The 21,203-nt window shown below is 51.1% G+C and overlaps 1 protein-coding gene across 3 annotated transcripts in view; it reads left to right on the top strand.

The window, feature by feature from the left end:
- Nucleotides 1-21,203, top strand: part of STX1A (syntaxin 1A) — a 103,178-nt gene that overhangs the window by 23,684 nt on the left and 58,291 nt on the right. For all 3 annotated transcript variants that reach the window (XM_048050084.2, XM_013189308.3, XM_066979399.1), the window contains exons 2-3: nucleotides 2,355-2,432; nucleotides 3,688-3,787. In XM_048050084.2, coding sequence (XP_047906041.1) covers nucleotides 2,355-2,432; nucleotides 3,688-3,787 — 178 coding nt within the window. The remainder of the gene's footprint in view (nucleotides 1-2,354; nucleotides 2,433-3,687; nucleotides 3,788-21,203) is intronic.

Raw genomic sequence — 21,203 nt, 5'->3', positions numbered from 1 at the left:
CTGGCTGGACACAAGGCAGCTTCTGGAGTCTTCTAACAGAGGCCACCCCTGCAGCCCCCTCTGCTATCAGAACCTTGCCACATAAACCCAATGCAATCCCCTTGTCCAGATCATTGATAAATATATTAAACAAAACTGGCCCCAGTACTGAGCCCTGGGGGACACTACACACTTCTTTGTGCCCACAGAGTGAATACTGGGTTTGGGCTGCAACATTCCTGTTTTTACTTGTCAAGATGAGATTTTTCATATGAATCTTGGTAGCTCTCAGATCTTTATGTTTGTGAACATGCCTTTCATGAACTGGTTACCAAAGCAAAAGGTTCCATGAGCAGTGGCAAGAGTGAAAGCTGGGGCCTTCTCTAGAAGTATCCACCCAAATCAGTCATCCTAGGTTGAAAAGATGATTTTAGGGGGAAAAAATAGGCAGTTCATCTGACGTTATTCAGTGTAAGAGGAATTCTCCAGAGCCCTACTGTCTGTATTGGTTAGATCTCTGCAGATGTGGAGTGGCCGAAGGGTGTTGAGCTCCTGGGTAGCAGCTGACAAAATGTGTGGTAGTTATTAGATGAATAAAGACAGTCCTCTGTTTTAGGTGGATAAAGAATTGGTTGGCTGGTCGCAGCCAAAGGGTTGTGGTCAACAGTTCCATGTCTGGGTGGGGGCCAGTCACAAGTAGTGTCCCTCAGGGGTCGGTCTTGGGTCCGGTGCTCTTTAATATCTTTATCAATGACACAGACGGTCGATTTCTATGATTCTATGAATCGAGTGCACCCTCAGCAAGTTTGCAGACGACACCAAGCTGAGCGGTGCAGTCGATACAATAGAGGGAAGGGATGCCATCCAGAGGGACCTGGACAGGCTTGAGAAGTGGGCCCATGATAACCTCATGAGGTTCAACAAGGCCAAGTGCAAGGTGTTGCACTTGGGCTGGGGCAATCCCAGGTATTTATATAGACTGGGAGAATAAGAACTTGAGAGCAGCCCTGCAGAGAAGGACTTGGGGGTCCTGATGAATGAGAAGCTGGACATGAGCCAGCAGTGCGCGCTTGCAGCCCGGAAGGCCAAGTATGTCCTGGGCTGCAGTAAAAAAGGGGTGGCCAACAGGGAGAGGGAGGTGATTGTTCCCCTCTACTCTTGTGAGACCCCACCTGGGGCCCCCAGCACAAGAAGGATGTGGAGCTCTCGGAACAGGTCCAGAGGAGGGCCACCAAGATGATCAGAGGGCTGGAGCACCTCTCCTCTGCAGAAAGGTTGAGAGAACTGGGCTTGTTTGGCTTGGAGAAGAGAAGGCTCCGGGGAGACCTCATTGCGGCCTTCCAGCACTTGAAGGGAGCGTATAAACGGGAGGGGGAACTGTTTACATGTGTTGATAGTGATAGGACAAGGGAGGATGGTTTTAAACTAAGACAGGGGAGATTTAGGTTGGAAATTAGGAGAAAGTTTTTCACTCAGGGGTGGTGAGGCACTGGAACAGGTTGCCCAGGGAGGTTGTGGATGCCCCATCCCCGGAGGCATTCAAGGCCAGGGTGGATGCGACGCTGGGCAGCCTGCTCTAGTGGTTGGCAACCCTGCCCAGAGCAGAGGGGTTGAAACCAGATGATCTTTAAGGTCCTTTTCAACCCAGGCCATTCTATGATTTTATGATCTTAAATTTTCTCCGTTGCTTCTCTCTAGTGAAGACAGAGTAAGAAGAAACTTTTCCACCCAATTATTTTCCATTTCCCTCTGTCATCTGTCTGCTTTAGATGATATCTTTTAAATGTCTCCTTACACAGAGGACATCAAGACTAATTTTTCTTCCCACTGCAAGCTTGTGTTCTCTGCCTTCCTGGGATGTGAGGTGACAGTGACACACATGCTGCTCCAGACAAGGACACCCCCTCACTTGTCTGCTGTGGTTTTACTAGTTTTGATGTATTTTCTGTTCCATCCCTTCTTTCCTACATTCTAACATCCATTGTGTTTTCTCATCACTGCTGTTTGTGGAGCCATTGTGCTCATGCACAGCTGAGAATAGCTCAGTGAGCATATAAAGTTCTCCCTTCAGGTATGCTGTAAATGTGTAGGTATCGTAAATCTTCCATGCTTGACTCAGAAGGCCAAGTGGTGGGACAGCCAGCTGCAGCAGTGCTTTTTACTGTACTGTTTTTGCTGCAGCTGGATGTTATCTACTCTTCTGGTCTCCCTACAGTGCTCTGATGTGGTAGTGCCTCTCTCATTGGTGTTTGTCCCAGCTCACGGGAGCAAGTGAGCAAAGGTGAAGAGGAAGATGCACCCAAGATAATCTCCTGAAATGGATCTGCAAGATTTGCAAGAAGCTCTTGTTGATACTTCTTTCTGTCTTGTTGCAGGCGAAGGACAGTGATGATGATGATGAAGTCACCGTTAGTGTGGACCGGGACCGCTTCATGGATGAGTTCTTTGAACAGGTGAGAGTTTTGTTTTTCCAGTGCAGCTTTGACGCCAGTTCAAAACTTTCTGTAAATGCTGGAGCAGACTGTGTGTCTATGATATGGGTTCCCATGGCAGGCAAGCAGCAGTTGAGTGAGGGTATGGGTGTTCTGCCTTGATCGATGCCTCTCAGCTGGTGCTCAGGCTCTGGGTTTTCAGGGCTTACACTGAGAGCAGTGACTAGTGGGAGCCAGGCTTCCACACAGACCTGAGGCTGTTTTGTTGTGTTGTACCTAACCCGAGGGCTGCTTTGCTGCTCCACCTGCTCCTGTAGAAACCAACAGGGCAGCTGAGCCAATTAACCACCAAGTGGTAGCGTGGGAGCCTGTGGACACAGACTGGAGGCTTTCTTGTTGCAGCGTGCATGCCTCTAGACTGTCATGAAATCAAACAGTTTCTAAAAATCTCTCCTGAAAGCACCTCTGCAGAGTAAAAATTTCTGCATGGGACTGATGTAATTTTGTGCCTCTCATTACCAAACACGAGGTTGTTTTCTGGCATGTGGGTGGCTGTAAGATATGCATGCGGATTTTTAGCATACCTTTAGTATGACATGTGAGTAGGGGGTGTAAAAATGTATCTGTGCAGGCAATGGAGTGTGGAATGGAAAATATGACATGCAGATGGATGAAGATGAGCAAAGTGGTGGTGTGAGTCGAAGAAAAAGATAGAGTTGGAGTGTGTGCAGCCTGGCAGGCAGAGGGCACAAGTACAGGTTCTCTGTCTCCATGATGATGGCATGTTTTCTTATAGTGCAGGGAAAATGCCAGTATGGAGAGGCACAGTATCGTTTGGCTTCCCTTCTATTTGGGGTGAGGCTCAAAACAGACTTCTCAGCCCTTGGAGCTGGGTGACTGAGCTGGGAAGAATCCTGGCTTATGTAACTTGAGCAACACACTCCATGCTGGAGATGCTGAGTCTGGAAATTCATAGATCTGATGCTCATTTAAGTATACCCTACAAGATTCTCAGTGTATGACAAAGAATATGGGAAACACAGTCTATATTACCTTGCTCTGACTGCAAAGCTGGTTGCTGTGATATGGAAAGTTGCCTGATTTCACATCAGTCCTACAGTTTAAGAATCCAGCTGGAAAATATTTGTCCAGGAGGATGTTTGCTGTGGTTCAGACATGCCATGGTTGTTTTTGGATAGGGTTTAATAATTATTCCCCTTTCCAAAAGTCCAGGCCTCTCACAGGATACCTCTCTTGTTCTTTTCTGTCTCCACAGGTAGAAGAAATTCGAGGGTTCATTGATAAAATCTCAGAGAACGTGGAGGAAGTGAAGAGGAAGCACAGTGCCATTCTTGCTTCGCCCAACCCTGATGAGAGTGAGTGAGCTGGGATCTGCTTGTGTCTCTGCAGGCCTTGGGCCTGTGTGTGGCTGCTCTGGGCGGTGCTGGTTGTACGGTAGATAGATACGGGCAGAAATCCTCTTGTCTCTCTTGGCCTCTCCCAGAGGCATAACCTCGCTTATTGGCTCAGCTTTGGCTGGCAGTGGGTCCCTTTTGGAGCTGGCTGGACACAGGGCAGCTTCTGGACTTTTCTCACAGAAGCCGCCCCTGCAGCTCCCCCACTACCAAAATGTTGCCACGCAAACCCAATACATGAGGGAGGAATGGGGCCTATGTGGAAAGGAGATGGAAGGACTGCTGATGGCTTTCTGACCTTGAGAGAGAAAGTGAGGTTTCAGAGTGGCTGGTGGAGACTTCCTGAAGGACAGGGCAGCGTGGAGGCTGAAAATAGCAAATGACAATTTTGTAGCCAGGTGGTTGTTTTCGTACTCTGCCCAGACAAAGCGCTTGTTCTGCATTCCCTTCTGTATCAGTTACACATAACTGCTGGCAGAGCTGGACCTCTGGGCTGTCACAACTGCAGTGGAAGCTGCAGGAGGATCTCTGGGATGAGCAGCACTGCTGCCTCCTGCTCCCAGCAGCACTTCCAGCCCCGGGGCTGCTTGGGAAGGGCAAGTGGCGGAGGCATCGCTCGCAGCAGGAGTCTAGCACTGCCTGCATGACCCACAAATGGTATGGGCCTTTGATCCCACAGGTGTGCACTTGTGGCCGAGTCCCACCCATCCTGAAGGACGTTTTGTTGCTGACTGGCCATGGAGTCTGTCTCTTCCAGACCTACTAACGTATTGCTGTTTTCCTCCCCAGTCATTTGTTCTTGAGAAGGGCTTTGTTGCCAAGAATAGATGTCAAGAACTAATAAGGCGGCAAAATTTGTCTCTGGGCTCTAACTCTGCCGGAGTTAGAGCTGTTGGTGGTGAACTCCCTGTCTCCAGGTGCAAGCAATGCACTTGCTGCCGGCTGAGTGTATTACTAGGGAAGAGATGCTGGGGCAGTTGTAGGAGATGCTGGCTGGTGTGGGCAGCTGGCGTTTCTTTATACAGAGACCTTCCAGCCTTTGGTGTCTGCGAACCCCTCTGCTGGGGGACCAGATCTCTGTCTTGCCATCTACCCTCATCCCATCCACTTCTCTCTATTTTCCCAGTGCATTTCCATGTCTGCTTGCATCCTTCCAAATTCATCTTATTTCTAGTGGTCCCAGGAAGTTGTCTGTATGCTCGTTTTCTTATGTCCAGTCCTACTTCAAATTAGTTGAAATTACTAATTGCATGGAAGAACCTGGCCTTTCCTAAATCGTCTCTCTCTCCCCTATACTGGCAGCTGCTCCTCAGCTAAATTTAATTTGGCCCAGCCTGGAAGTGATGGAATTTCTCAAGGCAATTCATGTGTCTCAGACTGTATCTCACCCATCCTGTAGGCTCCTTTGCTTTGCACTTGCACTGTAGGCGTTAGTGGTGTTTCTGTTTGGATGTTTTCATAAAGAGATGTCATTGCTTTGCTTCCAGCTGCTGGGCACATACAGCATGCATCAGCATGGCGTCTGCCCAGGGCTGAGCCATATCTCAGGCTGCAAAGGGCACTCATGGCCTGAAAGTATAATCTATTTAAAAGTCTGAGATCTGCAGCGAACAAGATACTGTGACATTGGTGTGACTTCCAGAACCAGGAACATTGGGAGTGCTTCTGGTTTTGTTTTACGGCATTATTGTGCCTTGGTATTGCAGAAAATTCAGTATATAATGCCAAAAGCAATTTGGGCAGTAAAGGAGAGCTTCTACCTTGTTAAATAATCAGTTTTCTGTAATACTGTGGTGCATCGAGAAGGTACAGGTGAAACCTGTGTCTTAAATGGCTGTACTTAGGCAAACATGACCTCAGTGCTATGCTGTATGTGCTCTACTTTTTGCAGAAGGCTCAGGTGGCCAGGCCTCTGCCTGAGACCTGGATGTGCCCACCTGCCCTGAGCTGGGTTGGAGGTGCTGGGCTCGAGCCTTGTGTCTGTAGAAGGGCTCATCTCTTCCCTCCTGCTGATCTCTCTTCTGGCTGCACAGACTGTTCTCGGATCCACGTTGCCACTGCTGCCTGTGCTTATTTTGGTGCCCTGTGGGTGGGCATCTGTCTCACTTTGCCATCGTTCCTGTGAGGTGGCAGCCCACCCGCCTGCAGCTCCAGCACGCTTATGCCCAGGGCAGAGTGGTTGGGGGGGGATGGGGAACATCTCCCAGCTCAGCAGCTCTGCGCTGCATGGCCAGTGGTTCTGCAGCTTCACATCCAGGCTTGGGATGTGCTTGGAGAGGCCCTTGGAGCGGCCAAGGGGCTGTATTCCTCATTGGAGAGGGGCTGTTCTCCTGATTTGAATCAATTCCTGCTAAATCTGTTCCTAAAATCCTTCTCAGTGGGCTGCTGCATCTGTTGCTACTCCTGGTGCTTGAAGAAGCAGGCTGTTGCTGCTTTGGTCCTTTGTCTGGGCTGGTTCCCAGAAGAGGTGGCTTTGAACAGTAAGCCACCAAATTGAGAGGAATTAAATGATGTTTTTCTGGAGCAGTCAGGAAGGACTTCTCTGCCATTCATCTTCTCTGTGCACAGCTTTCCTCCTTGCTTCCATGCTCATGATTCCTCAAGTGCTTTGTTATATAATAGATGCTGTTTGGTGAATGAATCGCCTCCGGGAACGTAAATCTTCAAATCTGAAGGTCTTTCAGCCTGTCAGCTCAGCCCATCTCCGCAAACTTCAGAAGACCTGATAAATATTTCAAACCTCGAAGCAGGTCCATTACTGATCTGCAACAAGAACAGAAGGGGAGGTTCAGTTGCACGTACATTTACCCTCTGTTTTTATAGATTTAAGCTGTGTGAACTCGAGGTGGTGGCTTCAGACACCAGGGTGCAGTTCCCATGTGACTTGGTTCAGATTCTGTCTGCTGGAGGAGTTGCGAGTTATTTGGTCTCTAATTTCTAATATAACTACTTCTGGCAGAGGGATGTTCCAGGTGGTCAAGGAGATTAATTGTAGTTTTTCACCTCTGTCTAACATGATGAAGCAAAGCTATCCAGTGCTAAAAAGGCAATTCTGGATTGTCTTGATGTCTAGGCTCTGGCTAGATTTCTCCGAACAGGCTCTGTGCTTTCACTGTCAGTATAACCTCGGGGCTCACCAGGTCCTTCTGCAACCAGGTCCTTTTGCAAGGTGTCACAGCTGGAAGCCTGCTTTGTGTGGAGGAGATGCTGCTGGGGCATTGCCCGGAGGAAGGAAGGCTACTGACTGTGGTTGGTTTTTGCTGGAGCTGCCCTCCCCTGGCGCTGCTTTCTGTGGCCCCTTAACTTCTGCCTCCACTGTGCAGTCATATTTCTGGGCCATATGTTCCTGCTGGTGCCTGGCTCAGCCTGGGCAGAGGGGAGGTTTCCCTGAAGACCCCGAGCTGCAGTTGTGCTGTGTTATACAACAGGTTGGAGGCTTCAGGCTTGTGTGATGCTCCTTTGGGAAAAAAAGTGTGAGAGGAAAAATGGCACAGGGATTTCTGTGAAAAACTTGGTTTTGTTCTCCTGTCCTCAGAGCTGTCTTTACTCCTCTGCCCTCTGTGCTGCTGCTTTTCCTGGCTTCCCTGGGGCTGGACATCAGAGCTACTGCAGACTTCATCAGTCCTTGGAGGTGGAGGTGCAAAACAGGCATGGAACAAGGGACCTGGCAAAGGATGGATGTCTGGGCACATTCTGCGCCCAGAAAGCAAATTGATGTGTCCCTGCTGCTCATTGTGCTGCCCTCACCCCTGCTCTGCCACCTCGCTGGTTCCTCCCCTGCCCTGGCTGCACCCTGCTCAGGCCTGGCGGTGCATGGTGTTTGGCATGGGCAGGGCTGTGGTGTTTGTGCTTGGCGACATAAAGGGGCATGGAAAAGGCAGCCTCAGCTCCTGAACCTGCACTGGGGTTGGTGAGGTGTGGAGTGATCTGATGGACATGAAGGGACCCAGAGGATTGGACAGCATCCACTGGTGCAGGACTGGGGAAGGGGATGGGGCACAAATGTAGCCAGTAGCTGACAGGTTCCCCCCTCCAGAAGAGGGATTCTTCAGCCACATGCTGTTAAGCTGGGGGGGGGGGGCTCTTCACTGCAGGGTGCTGGTGCGGTAAAGGTTGTCAGGCTTGGGGTGAGCCTGGGCAGGCTCCTGGAAGGCAAACCACCATGGTGTGGGGAGCCCAAGCCAAAACTGGCCAGGAATATGGCGAGGTATTTTCTGTGTGCGCGCACTCTTCTCTCTTTTAGCACATGCTTTTGGCTGATGTGGAAGAGGCTCTCCCCGTGCAGAGTGCTTGCCTGTGGAGAGCCAGGTGCAGCCCTTCCGTGGAGCAGGGCAGGGCTCAGCAGCAGAGCTGCCCTCTCGTCACAGTCCTCGTTTAACTGAGCCCTGCTCATCTGGGGAGGGGTTGTGGGGAGCCCCATCTTCCTCCTCTGTAGCACCCTCTCTTGCGTTCAGTGCAGTGGACACGGGGCCGTGGTGCCTGCTGCTCATGTGCCACGTCCTCCTGCGGCAGGTGAGAGGTGCCAGAGCTGGAAGCTGCATCACTTTGCTGTGCTGGCTGCACTGCGTATGGAAAGGGCTCAGGCACTGCTGGGCACGGCGTGAGAGGAGGTGCCATCTGCTGCCCTGGTTCTCAGCATCTTGCCTGCCTGTGTCCCCAGCTCCTCTTTCTCCTCTGAGCATGTCTGTGAGGGGGAAGGTGAGGGTGATGCCATGGGGAGCAGGATCCTGACCCTACTATCAGGAGGGCAGCAGGTTTGCTCCTGACATCCATCCTGTGGGATGAATGAGTTCCTATATTTCATGTCTCACTTGTCATTTTCTATAGATAATTTCCAAGTTCCTGTTTTGCGTGGCTGCAGGGGATTTTGCTGTGCATTTCCTGGCAACGGCTTGGCCAAGGGGGAGTGTGTTTCCCAAGTGTCAGGGCTGCGATAACGAAGGACTTTGGCCCTTCTTCAGTGCTGCACAGGAGGACGTGTCAGCCTGGCATCAGCAGCAGTGGAAGGGTGCTGCTCTCCACAGACCTTCGTGTCTGTGTTGGGTTGTGCTGTCAGGGCTGCCTGTCCCCAGGCAGCTCTGGTGCAGAACCCGGGGCTGGGGTAGGTCAGGCCGCAGCCCCTGTGCCTGCAGAGGGGAAGGCTACTGCGTTTTGGAGCAGTGGTGGGTGGGTAAAGTGACTCTTCTGCTGGTAATTGGACCTGTGTGAATCGCAGGACACAGTATGAAGCCTGAGCTGCTTCACTGGAAATGAGAAAATCAGGTAGCTCTGCACACTGGGAGAGCAGGAGTGGTCCCCTCTACGATCCCTCTGTGCTCGGGGCTGATGCAGCAGGGGACGGGCCAATGGTTCTGCCCAGAGTAGCAAATCTGGTGTGAAACGGAGAAGCGTGAGAGGTGACTGAAGGCAGGGAGGGGGTGCTCCTTTGCACACTGGAGTTGGTCCAGGAGCTCCACAGCAATGTGGACATGGGAGCACAGCTGGGCTGGTAGGGGAAGAGCAGGGCAGAGTGGCACAAAGTGATCCCTGAGACGTGTTCCTGCACCTGACCTCACTGATCCTATCTCTAAAAAGCGTCAGTGTAGGACAGGGTCTGGTCGAGCCCTCTGTTGGGTGCTCAGGAAGTGCCACCAGATCTTGTGCTGCTCTCCTGCTAGTCCTGCACAACACCTGGCCCTGGGGGCTGCTTGCAGGCACCTGTTCTAAGCATGCTATTCTTTAGGTAGGGAATCCTGCAGATGTCTTCTGGTCCCTTGGAGGCACTGGGAAGCTGTATTTCTCTACGCTAAAGGCTGCAGAGTGGAGGCCAGGAGCTGCTGATGCATTTGGACAATGCTCTCAGAAATATGGTTTGATTTTTGGGTGGTTCCAAAAAATTTTGCTCTGGCTCAGAGGAAGCCTCCTTTCCGCTGAAGCAGAAAATCTTCCTGGAAATGCAACTCTGGTCACCTGGTTGCTGCAGAGTGGCTCCAGGGCCTTGCTCTGCCTTCTCTCGGACGTCCTGAGCAGAGCTGTGCTCATGATGCCCATGGTTATTATGGCACTACTGTAATAACCTGGCAGGAACCTCCTGCAGTTCAGCAAGGAGAAGCGCAGAGTCCTGCCCTGGGGAGGAACAAGCCCAGACCCCGGGACAGGCTGGGGCACCCAGCTGGAAAGCAGCCTGGCAGAGAAGGCCCTGGGGGTCCTGGTGGGCACCAAGCTGACCGCGAGCCAGCAGCGTGCCCTTGGGCAAAGAAGGCTGATGGTGTCCTGGGCTGCATTAGCCAAAGTGCTGCCAGCGGGTGGAGGGAGGTGACAAACTGGGGTACAAACTGGGGCACAGGAGGTTCCCTCTGAACATCAGGAAGCAATTCCTTGCTGTGAGGGTGCTGGAGCCTTCTCACAGGCTGCCCAGAGAGGTTGTAGAGTCTCCTCTTTGGAGATCTTCTAAAGCTGCCTAGATGTGGTCCTGGGCACCCTGCTCAGGGTTACCCTGCTTGAGCAGGGGTTGGACCAGGTGGACCCAGACGTTCCTGCCAACCATTCTATCATCCTGTGAACGCCCAGGGTTCCCTAAGGAAAGGGCTTTGCTCAGGTATTGTCTCTGGGTTGCTGCATCTTGTCTGTCTCGCGCAGAGATGTTTTTCATAATCCTTCTGTACATTTCTGCATTTCTCCAGCTCCATCTTGAACTAGTTTTGTTTCTTGTCCCAGTAATTCTTGTTGAAAGGCCATTCTAGGGCTTAACCTCCAATGGTCAGGATCCATCTTCTCATTTCCAGCCTGAGTCTATTTATGATCAATTTAAATACCAACGTCATCACAAGAACAAATATACTTAGCTTAAATAGCTGTTTGCCCTTCTGGCTTCATCCTGTCAGGTCTATGCAACAGTTTGCTCATTTTACAAGGGCTTTACACAATCTCTGCCTTTCTGGTTTCCCTCCTTCTGCTGGAGGTCTGTCCTTCTTGTCCCCTGGAGCTTAGTTTGCTGGAATGGAGCTTTTCCCCTCATTCTACCAGAATGTCTGCGCAGTCTGGGATCAGACCTCTCAGCTGCCCTGAGCTCCTGTAGCTGGCTGTTCCGTGACAGTCTCCTTGTCCTCTCTCTTCTTCGCCCATGTAGCTTTTCTGTTTGTGTCCCCTTGATGTGCTATGTGTTAGTCCAGGTAAGATTGCCTTTTTACCATGCAGCTACTGTACAGCCCCCTGCATGCCGAGGCTTTGTGACCACTGGTGCCTATTGTCTGCTCTGTCATCCTGAACAATGCTGGATGATCTGCAACACTGAGTGAATGCAGAGTAAATATCAATTAACTGTAGTCTGATTCATGGCAACAACAACAACAAAAAATCAGCTGCTCTGTAATTATTTTTGGCTTAATGTAGACCAGACAGTTAGCGGTCCTCCTGGAAGATGTGTTCTCATCGTCACAAGGTGCTTGCAGTAAAGATGGGGTGCTTTGGTGAAAGTGCTTCTGCTGAAAAAACTTACCTCCTTTGGGCTGTGCACCCTCTTGCACCCTGGGCCCTGTTACACGGCGCTTCTGCTTGTCAGCATCTTTGCAGGAAGTATGTTTTGGTGCAGAAGCCCGCCTGTACTGCCGGAGGCGTTGCTGCCCTTGCGGTAGCATAGGAGAGCTCCCATGTCTCTGGCTCTGTGCTATTTGCAGCAGTGTAGGCAGTATAATAACGCTGCCCCTGGTTTTGTCACTTCCTGAGCGGTTTAATCTACATGTTACTTTATGCGTGCGTGCGTTACAGGGGCCTGCAGGAGCAGCAGTTGCCCTTTCAGCTTGTGCCTAGGGTACTGAGTGCTTGTGCCTAGGGTACTGAGCAGCATGTAGATCCAGAGAGGACAGACCTGCTAATGGTGTTTGCTTTGACTCTGGCCCACGGTTGAGTTTTTCTTGTCTGCTTATAGCAGCCTGGATTCCCTCCCCCCCCCTGCTTCTGTATTTGATGTAGCTTGAAAATTGCTGTTATTCCTTGTGCTTTTAGCTGTCAGGCTCAGAGCTGGTGGGGGAGGCAGATGAGAGGTACATTCCTATGGTACGAGCTGTTCTGTCACCCAGAAGAACGGCTCTGTGCCTGGCAGTGTGCCCTTGCTTGGGGCTGCCACACTACGGGCATCTGGGGGTGCTGGCTGTGCAGAGAGGAAAACAGAGTCCCCAGGGTGGGGTATGGTGCCCTCCAGAAGATCACATCCAAACCCAGCAGCGTATCCTTTGCAGCTAGATCTCAGCTTTCTCTTGCTAAATCTCCATTGTTTTGGTGCCGACAGACGGGGATAATCCATTATTTGCTGAAATGAGTTCAGTAGGACTGAGATGAGCAAGCCGTAAATCCTGTTACCGTGGATTACTTTGGCACTGCTGCGTGTTGCAGAGCTGGGGAGGCTTTGTGCTTTCTAGGCATGCCAAGAGCAGAAGTGCAGCCTGTGTCTGGCTGGTGCTTGTGGCTGCAGGGTTGTGTGGCATGGCCAGCCACCTTCACGGAGGAGGAGGAGGAGGAAGAAGGTGGCCAGAGACCCTGGGATCTATCACCCAGGTCCTCGTTGTCACCTGTGGTTTGGCTTCATACCTGGGGATCGTGTGGCAGGTGCTGCTGCAGTGAGTGGCTCCTGCCATGGGGGATTACAAGAACTGCCTTTGCAAAGGGAGAACTGATTTGTTTAGACAGGAAGTCTGGGACAATAAAGTGGAAACTGCTGGAAACAGCTTCTGGAGGAACTGCTGGTAAAAACATGTCTGGGTTGGGGCAGCTGGAAACGTAGCAGTTGTGTGTGTGTCTTTGTGCAGTCATTGCTCAGAAAAGAAAGGCCAAGGACAGTGTACCCCCTCTGATGGATGAGAAGGGTACTCTTTACTTGGGTAGATAATGACAGGACAAGGGGGAATGGTTTTAAACTAAAAGAGGGGAGATTTAGATTAGAGGTTAGAAGGAAATTTTTCACTCAGAGGGTGGTGAGGCACTGGCACAGGCTACCCAGAGAGGCTGTGGATGCCCCATCCCTGGAGGTGTTCAAGGCCAGGTTAGATGAGGCCCTGAGCAACCTGATCTGGTGGGTGGCGTCCCTGCCTATGGCAGGGGGGTTGGAACTAGGTGATCTTTGAGGTCCCTTCCAAAACAAGCCATTCGATGATTCTATGATTTCCTGCCTGCGGCATGTGGCTGGGCGATGTACGTGGTTATATTTCAGGTGGAGAGACGGGGAGGAGAAGGAGTGGACTAAAGTGGAGATTTTAGGTGATAGGAGGGAGCAGGTGGACAAAGCAGGAAATCAGAGTGCTGAAGGACTCTGAGAGATTTTAAAGTATGGAGATACAGGAGGACTTGTAAAGTTGCCATTTTGAGCAATCTCAATCTGGTTTTCCAGCAGCAAAAAAGATGTCATTATTTGTAGTAAAAGAGAGATGTGTTCAGTAACTGTGTGTAGTGTGGGAGAAAGCCAGGCAATGCATCATGTGGTGACCTCTGGTGCAGACCCAGGGTCACTCAGGAGGGTGCCTGAGAGCTGCAGAGGAGCCAGGTGGGTGATGAGGGCCCTGAGCAGGCTCCAAGGTGTTTTTCAGTGAGCAGCAGCAGTCTTGTACAAGAAGTCTTCTGGGTGAAGGGCCAGGAGAAGGGTTGGTAGTCAGTGGACTGTCTCATCTTACATCCTCCCCTAGCAAAGGAAGGGGACTTAACTCAGACCAGGTGAAGGAGGATGCTGTAATTAATGCATTGAACTCGTCTATGGAAGACAGCTGTTCAGCCCCTTGTTTTTTCAAATAAGATGTGAGTTGGTGCTTGTGGAAGTTTTGATGTAGTAGGTCTCTAGAAGTTGTTGGATATGCAGCCACTGGCATTTGGATGTATGAAGTGCAAGGCTACCTGTTGGAAATGGGAGTCATTAAGTGATCAGACTGTGGCAGCTGTCGGCCAGTGGGCATCAGCATGGTGTGTGGTAGGCATCTGCCTCCATCGGTGGTTGGGACAACAGCGCCAACACCTTCCTGAGCACCGCAGCGAGAGCATGTGGGTTTGGCCTGGGAGGAACGTGGGGAACGGGGCTCTGGCACAGAGTGATCTGGGTGTAGTATGCGGCTGGTTTGTTAGGTGTGCAGTAAGGAGTAGAGACCGTGGCTGTGAAATGGGAGACTTCATTTGAGGAAGGGTTGGCGTTTGCTGGAAGTGGCCCCTTTTACCACTTGGGCTGTAGCCGAGCTGCAGCAGTCAGAAATGGGGAGTTCCTGAGTCTGCTGTGATTTCTTCTGGCGTGAACGTGGCTGGAAAGCTGTGGCATCTCACTGAGCGGCCTGGTCCAGTGCTTGACTGTCCTCATGGTGAAAAGGATTCTTGCTGCATTTCTGCATGAATCCTACTTGCTGCAGTTTATGCCTGTTGCGCCCTCTCTGCTGGTTGTGTATGACTGTTAAAAGCCTGGCCTCATCTTCCTAAAGGCTTTGTAGGTGTTGGTGGGCTGCTGTTAGGTTCCCCGGGAGCCATCTCCTCGCCCAGTGAGCAAGCCCAGCTTCCTTCGTCCTCCAGGGCAATTACTCCAGTCTGTCACCATCACGGTCACCCTTTGCTGAACTTGCTTTGCCTTATCAATGTCTTTTCTGCGTCATGGGGAACAGACCAGTCTAGATGGGGTCTAAATGCTGAGTAAAGGGGGAGAACTATTTTCTGCTAGCCGTGCTCCTGCTTGCACAGCCTGGGCCATGGCTGATGTCCCCATTACCAGGGCATGTTGCAGGGCCATTCCCAGCCCGGTGCTGCCCAACCTGTAGCCACAGTCAGGACTCCCTGCGTGGGACCAGGCTTGGCACCTTCCCTGGCTGAATGTGCCATGGTTTGTGCTGATCCCATGGCATGGTGGTGGGGCTGCGCTGCACCTGGATATTCATGCAGGGGGACAGAAAGCCCAGAGCTCTGGAAAGGGCAAGTAAGAAGAATCCTGAAAACAGAGAGAATCTCTACCCTCAACTTGGAGACCAAGAAGAGTATTTTATCCAGTGCTCAAAAATAGTATACAGAAGTGTGGCCTAATATTACAATGTGATAAAGAAAAAAATGTTTTTAGAAGAAGGTTTGGAAAATAATCATGTTTGTTTTTTAGAAAGCAGTTAGCACAGTACTGAAGTGTGTCTGCTTGAATTGCTGCAGTAATCAAGTTTTTAAATTTTTCCAAATCTTCCCGGTGCTTGTTTTAGGAGAAAATATTCACATAGAAAATACCTCCTATTTTCCTCTAAACTCCCCCCAAAATCCTGTTAGTTTATTGCCTTGCAACACCACCTACCTTCAACATGTAACTTCTGCCTACTCTCCCGGCATGTTGCAGCAGCCCCCTCTCTCCTAGGTCTGTGGCTGCCATGCTCCTGCTGCATGATTTTGATCCCGAGGGCTGCTGCGTGCACATCTGGTGCTCAGTGTGGCTGCCCTGCCCTGGGGTCTGGGTGCCCCAGGCTGCACGTCCTGCGCTGTGGGGTGGGTGCACTGGCAGCTGCACGGTGGTGGTTGGAAATAACAACTTTCCTGCAATCCAGGAAGGTGATTAATCACTGGGGGGGGGGGTATTGCTGCCCATTTGCTGTTAATGGGAACCCCGCAGAGAGCTCAGTGGTGGGGGCCTGCCTCCAGGCAAGCGCCTGGAAGCTGTGAATCTGGAGCAGTCACTGCTCCCTGTGTGGACGTCTGCCAACCCTCCCACAGGGTGCACGTGGATATCCGCGCAGGTGTTTGTCAGCTCTGCTGCCTGCATGTTGGCCACATGGCGTGGGTGTCAGTGGGACATTAACTGGGTGCAGCTGCAACCTCTGAGCTGGGCATTGGTTTTGGCTGGGAGCTGTCCAAAAGCTTGACTAGGACCTGGGATTTATTTTGTTTCACTTGTCAGGCTGCTATGCTGTCTTCCAAGGTGCCTGGACTGGGTGGCTTGAGTTGCACCTCCCTTCTGTTCAGTTTTAGGTGTTGATATAGGGGATCCAGGAATGGGAGGAAGTCTTCCAGGCCTGGCAGGAAGGTGCTGGTCTGATGTGTGTCCCAGAGGCTGGAGCAGTGTCCCTGCCTTTCTGCCCTGGTGTGGAGATGGGCTCAACAAGACACTAGCTTATCTTGAGTCTGATGTACTGCTGGTGATGCTGACACTGTTTGCTCAGGGAATGCACAGTGAATAACAGAGACTGTTTTTGCTTTTTAAGTCTGGGGATGAAAAGGTGCCAGGGAGCTTGTAGATGCGCAACAACTTCGGGTGTCAGGGCAGCTTCAGTCTGTAGACAGGAAAAAGCTGAGTTCTGCTATTGTGCCAGTGAGATCTGGGCCTGAGAGCTACGAGGGTAAGCATTTATCTCTTTCCTTTTTGTCGTAGCCTCAATGCATTGCAAACTGCCTATTCAGAACAGTTGTAGCTGTTTTCCCTGCACTGCTCTGGGCTGGAACCCTGGTGCCTGTGGCGAGGCTGTGGGTCATGGAAATCCAAGTTGCCAACTTAAATTTTGTTTAAAGTCAGTTTATTTTGTTAGAGCCCTTCAAAATCCTGCACCTGGCTATGAAAGAGAAGGTGCTGCAGGATGAGGTACGAGCAGGAGCTTGTAGCAGCTTCTCAGCAGATAAATTAGGCTCTGCTGCAGCGTGCTGTGATGTGCACCTGCCTGGCAAAGCAAGAGAAATCCTGCTTTAGACATCAACTTTCTGAATGTCTAGGGTTTAATTAAACTTCTGGAGGGCTCCAGACAGGGATGACCTTTTGTAAAAGCTCAACATGTTTGGGATTAACAGTGAATTAGTGGCTTGTTGGTTAAACATGCCGAGCTGTGGGCCTTGGTCTCTAAACCTCCCTCCCTTTGCTCTGGTGTGCCTTTGATTCCCTTCACGTGTCATGGGTCGGCTGTGCCCGTGCCTACATCTGTTCCCATCCCAGCAGCCTCCATACCAGTAGGTGTGCAAAGCCCCTCGCTCTCCCTCTGGCAAGAGCTCTGCTTTGGTGTCATGTCACACCAGCGGTGATTTAGCAGCCGTGCTGGAAGCCATCCTGCCTAGGAGAGCACCTCTTTGGCCTCCAAGGTCGTGTCCAAGCTGTTGCCAGACAGCAGTGGTGGCTGCAAGGGGTCTGCAGGGACCCCCCAGGTCCCTACCACACGCACGGTGCTCCCCAGGGCCCACTGGTGCGGCTGCAGCAGATGACGGAGCTCCCTCCCCTCCGGCCCTGCCGGCTGCCTCTTCGGAGGCTGATGCATTCTTCCAGTGAGGCAATGCCAGGCACAGTGTTGTTTTTATTCTTCTCATTAGCAGAGAGCAGAGCCTGCCTGTGGGGATGCAGGCTGTGGGGTGGGTGGGCTGTGCACTTCTGCTCTAACCCCAGTGCCCCCCCCCTTCCTAAAAGCAACCCCAGCAGCACCTGGAGTACTATGTCATATTCTGGGCCCCCCCGTACAAGAGAGGCCTGGATGAACTGGAAGCAATCCAACAAAGGGCCACCAAGATGCTTGAAGGGATGCTTTCTGATGAGAAATCCGGAACTTTTCAGCCTAGAGAAGAGCAGGCCCAGTCCATAAATACACAAAGGGAGGATGCAAAGAGGACGGAGCCAGGCTCTTTTCAGTGCTGACCAGGACAAGAGGCAGTGGGCACAAAAAGAAGCACTGTAGGCTCCCTCTGAGCATCAGGAAGCATTTGTGTGCTGTTTGGGTAACAGAGCCTTGGCACAGGTTGCCCAGAGAGGTTGTGGAGTCTCCTCCTCGGAGATCTTCAGAAGGTGCCTGCATGTGGTCCTGGGCACCCTGCTCTGGGTGGCCCAATTGAGCCACCCTCAGCTGTTTTGTGGTTCTGTTACTCTGTAACTCTCTGGGTTCTGGCTGGAGAGGAAGGGTCTCAGAGCTTCACATGTGCCCCCTGTTGATGTGCATTTTGGCTGTGGTGCCACGCCAGCATCACCTGCGTAAGGTGGCTGATTTTGTAGGTGCTGGCCCTTGACTTTGTTACTTCAAGCTAGAGCAGAGCTGCAGAAAAGGGACCCTGAGGTATTTTTAAGTTAGTTCATTGAACAGGTTTAAATAACAGATATAAGGGCAGGGCTGGTTAAATGAGACACTGGGAAATGAAATACCAAGGGAAGACATTGCCATAATTTGGGACGGTTGCTGGGTATGAGCTAGAGATTATTCAGAAGAAGAAAAAAAATCTGTTTAACCTGTCATTTGGCTTATTCCCCTGCATTTTGCTGCTTAACTATTAGGGCTTGATCTCTGTTGGTGATTAATTGGTGCTCACTGGTGCATGTTGCAGGTTCTCTGCACCTTTGTGTGCAGGGGGCTGTGTGGAGATGTGACTGTGCACCCCAGACACCTCGTCATCATGCGGTGACAGCTCAATGGGATCGCTGGTCGACAGCCAGCTGTACATGAGCTGGCAGTGTGCACAGATGGCCAAGAAGGTCAATGACATCCTAGCCTGCATCAGAAATAGCGTAGTCAGCAGGATTAGGGAACTGATAGCCCCTTGTACGCAGCGCTGGCGAGCCCGTGCCTCAAATATTGTGTTCAGTTTGGTGCCCCTCTCTATAAGAAGGGTATTGAGTTGCTCGAGCATGTGCAGAGAAGAGCAACAAAGCTGATGAAGGGACTAGAAAACAAGATGTATGAGGAGTGGCTGAGGGAACTGGGATCATTTAGTCTGGAGAAGAAGAGGCTGAGGGGAGACCTCATCACTCTCTACAACTGCCTAAAAGGAGGCTGCAGCAGGGAGGGTATTGCTCGCTTTTCTCAGGTGACAATTGATATGATGCAAGGCAATGGCCTCAAGTTGTACCAGGGAAGGTTTGGATTGGATATCAGGAAGAATTCCTTCATGGAAAAGGTGATTAGGCATAGTAACAGGCTGCCTAGGGAAGTGGTGGGTTCACTATCCATGGAGGTATTTAAGAGACGTGTGGCTGTAGTGCTTAGGGACGTAGCTTAGTGATAGACCTGTAGGGTTAGATAATGGAAGGACTTGATGATCTTAAAGTTGTTTTCCAACCTAAATAATTCTGTGATTCTAAGTGTTAATGTGGGTCTGGAAAAGCTGGTTGTTTTTTGTGGGTAGTGCTCTGACAGGGCTGTGGGTGAGTACCTGCCGGTGGTCACTGACTCGGGGGAATTGTATTTACTGTTTGCTAAATGGAAACGTTTCTCAAAATGAATAGTTTATGCTGGGTAGGTGCCTAGTTCATCAGCAAAGAGATTTTACTTCCCATTACCTGGCAGATGCTGATTCTTCTGTCATCCAAGTCCCACGGCCTGATTGCAGTAGAAATGGTGACGTGCAGCAGCGTGGCAGGGACTGGCTATCCAGCAGCTAGAGACTCCAGCTCCGTTATGCATGAAGTACCTCTTGCTGCCTTCATCCCATTTCCTTGGCCAGCTGGAATGCAGGGCAAAGCAGGGAGACAGGTAGCATAGCAGGATACGCCATGTAGGCTGCTGTTGAAGCCTACAGCCTTGCAGCCTGGGAAGATGCATCTTGTTTGATTTCGCTGCCAGTTATATTGACGTGGTGTATGCTGTCAGGGTCTTACCAAATATTTCTGTCACTGCCATATTTCACCGTTTTGGTCTTTTCCATCACCAGAGGTCATAGCTTGCTTGGTATTGTTCTCTGTTGTTTTGGGGAACTCCTCAGATGCACCTCTTTTACTACCACTTCATCAGGTTTTTCATCCCAGTGCCCTGATTCTTCTTCAGGTGTGCCGGATACATGCCAATTAGCTGCTCCACTCTTCTCCTTATCCGGCTGCAAGTGGTCTCCCTGACCTATCCTCAGCATGGCTTTGTGCATGTCTTGTTGCTGTGCTGTGCTTGCATCTGGTACAGCACAAATACATGAAGGGAGAGAAGACAGAATAGACTCGATCGCAGAGTTTAAAAAAAGCAGCAAGCGTGCATTCTATATCTGATAAAAAAACAGCCAACCTCAACACAAAATGCAAGCGGAGAGTTAAAGCAGCTGGGTGGGGAGGAAGCTGGTGCCGGCAGAGTGGAGGGCTGGTGTGCCGCATGGTGCCGAGGTTGTTCTGCCTGGCAGGAAGAGAGGAGAGCAGCTTGGGCAAGGGGGGAGGAGAGGTGATGCCGCACCTTGAGCTCAGCGGCATGACCAGGGTGTTCTGATACTCGAGGGATACTCTACTGCTGAGAGATTAGAGAGGTATGGTTGCTTTGGGAGAGGGTGTCTTCTCCTCAGCCCCTCATGCCAGTAACTGGGTTTTGCCACTAGCTTGGCCGTGTCCGGTGTGTGGTGAAGCTGAATAATCACTGGCATGATGCATTTGGTGCACAGGAGGAAATGCACTTCTGTTTTTCAGAACGAAGCATCTGAGGGCTGTGGTGGTTTTGCTGGGGAGGGAGCAAGCACTGTGCATGCTGCTTGTGCTCAGGCTGGTACATTCAGCGCATGCTGGATCTGGGGAATTTGCTCTTGTTGGTGAGTTCAGCTGAACTGTTGAGTGTTGCAGACTGCCCCTTTCCTAGCATGACTGCTGTCAGCATAGGCGGTAGAGGCATGCTTTCCTGCCCAGAATATCCAGGGTAGAGCAGTGAGTGGAAACCAGATGTGTGAGATGGATGGGGACTTCATTCTGGTGTTGAAAGCACCCCTGCATGGTTGTGGCTGTTGAAATCATGGCTATTGTAGGGGTTCCCTCAGAGCCCAGGGGTGCTGGAGGACTTGGCTCTACATCTGCTTTCATGAGCAGGCTTGTGGTGCTTGTTACTTGATGGAGACTTTGGGTACATGGTTGGTTCTCATTACTGCCAGTTGTGTCACTGGGAGACAGCAGCCACGTTTCAAATGGAAACAGCTGATGGGGTCCATATGAAAAAAGGCATTGTGTGTCCTGGGTGTCACGGTGTGTAAGGCTTGGCTGCAGGGTTATTTGGAGTTTTCAAGCAGCTGCAGAACAGCTGGGCATGCTGTATGGCAGAGAGGTGATGAAGAGGTGACACCCCCACCTCATTCACCTCTGTTTTTCATCATTCTGTTGTTGGGAGCTCAGCTGGTGGGTTTCCCCCAGAGTGCAGTTCACAGAGTTGGTGATCAGCAGCTGGTAGCATCTGTCTCCTACTTCTCCAAGGGCCCAAAAACAAATGTTTTGGGCTCCAGACAAGAAGGTGACGTTCCTGGGGGAAGTGGGGCTGAGCCCCACGTGGCAGCCACGTAACACCACAGTGCAAGCAGGCAAGGAGCTCAAATCACAGACTTGTCACCTGGATGTGGGAAACCAAATTCCTTTAAAAATCCCAGTCTGAGTTCTGAATTCACTAAGCAAATAAAGCTGAGTGGTGTGTGGAAAGACCACACCTGTGTGGGAGTAAGATGGAAGTGTTTCTGGACATACAGGCACAGGAGGTGACAGACTAACAGCATTGGAGCAGTG

The sequence above is a fragment of the Anser cygnoides genome, chromosome 18 (assembly GCF_040182565.1).
Source record: "Anser cygnoides isolate HZ-2024a breed goose chromosome 18, Taihu_goose_T2T_genome, whole genome shotgun sequence".
Classification (NCBI taxonomy): domain Eukaryota; kingdom Metazoa; phylum Chordata; class Aves; order Anseriformes; family Anatidae; genus Anser; species Anser cygnoides.
The sequence above is the reverse complement of the archived record's forward strand: the minus strand, read 5'-3'. Positions and strand labels throughout refer to the sequence as shown.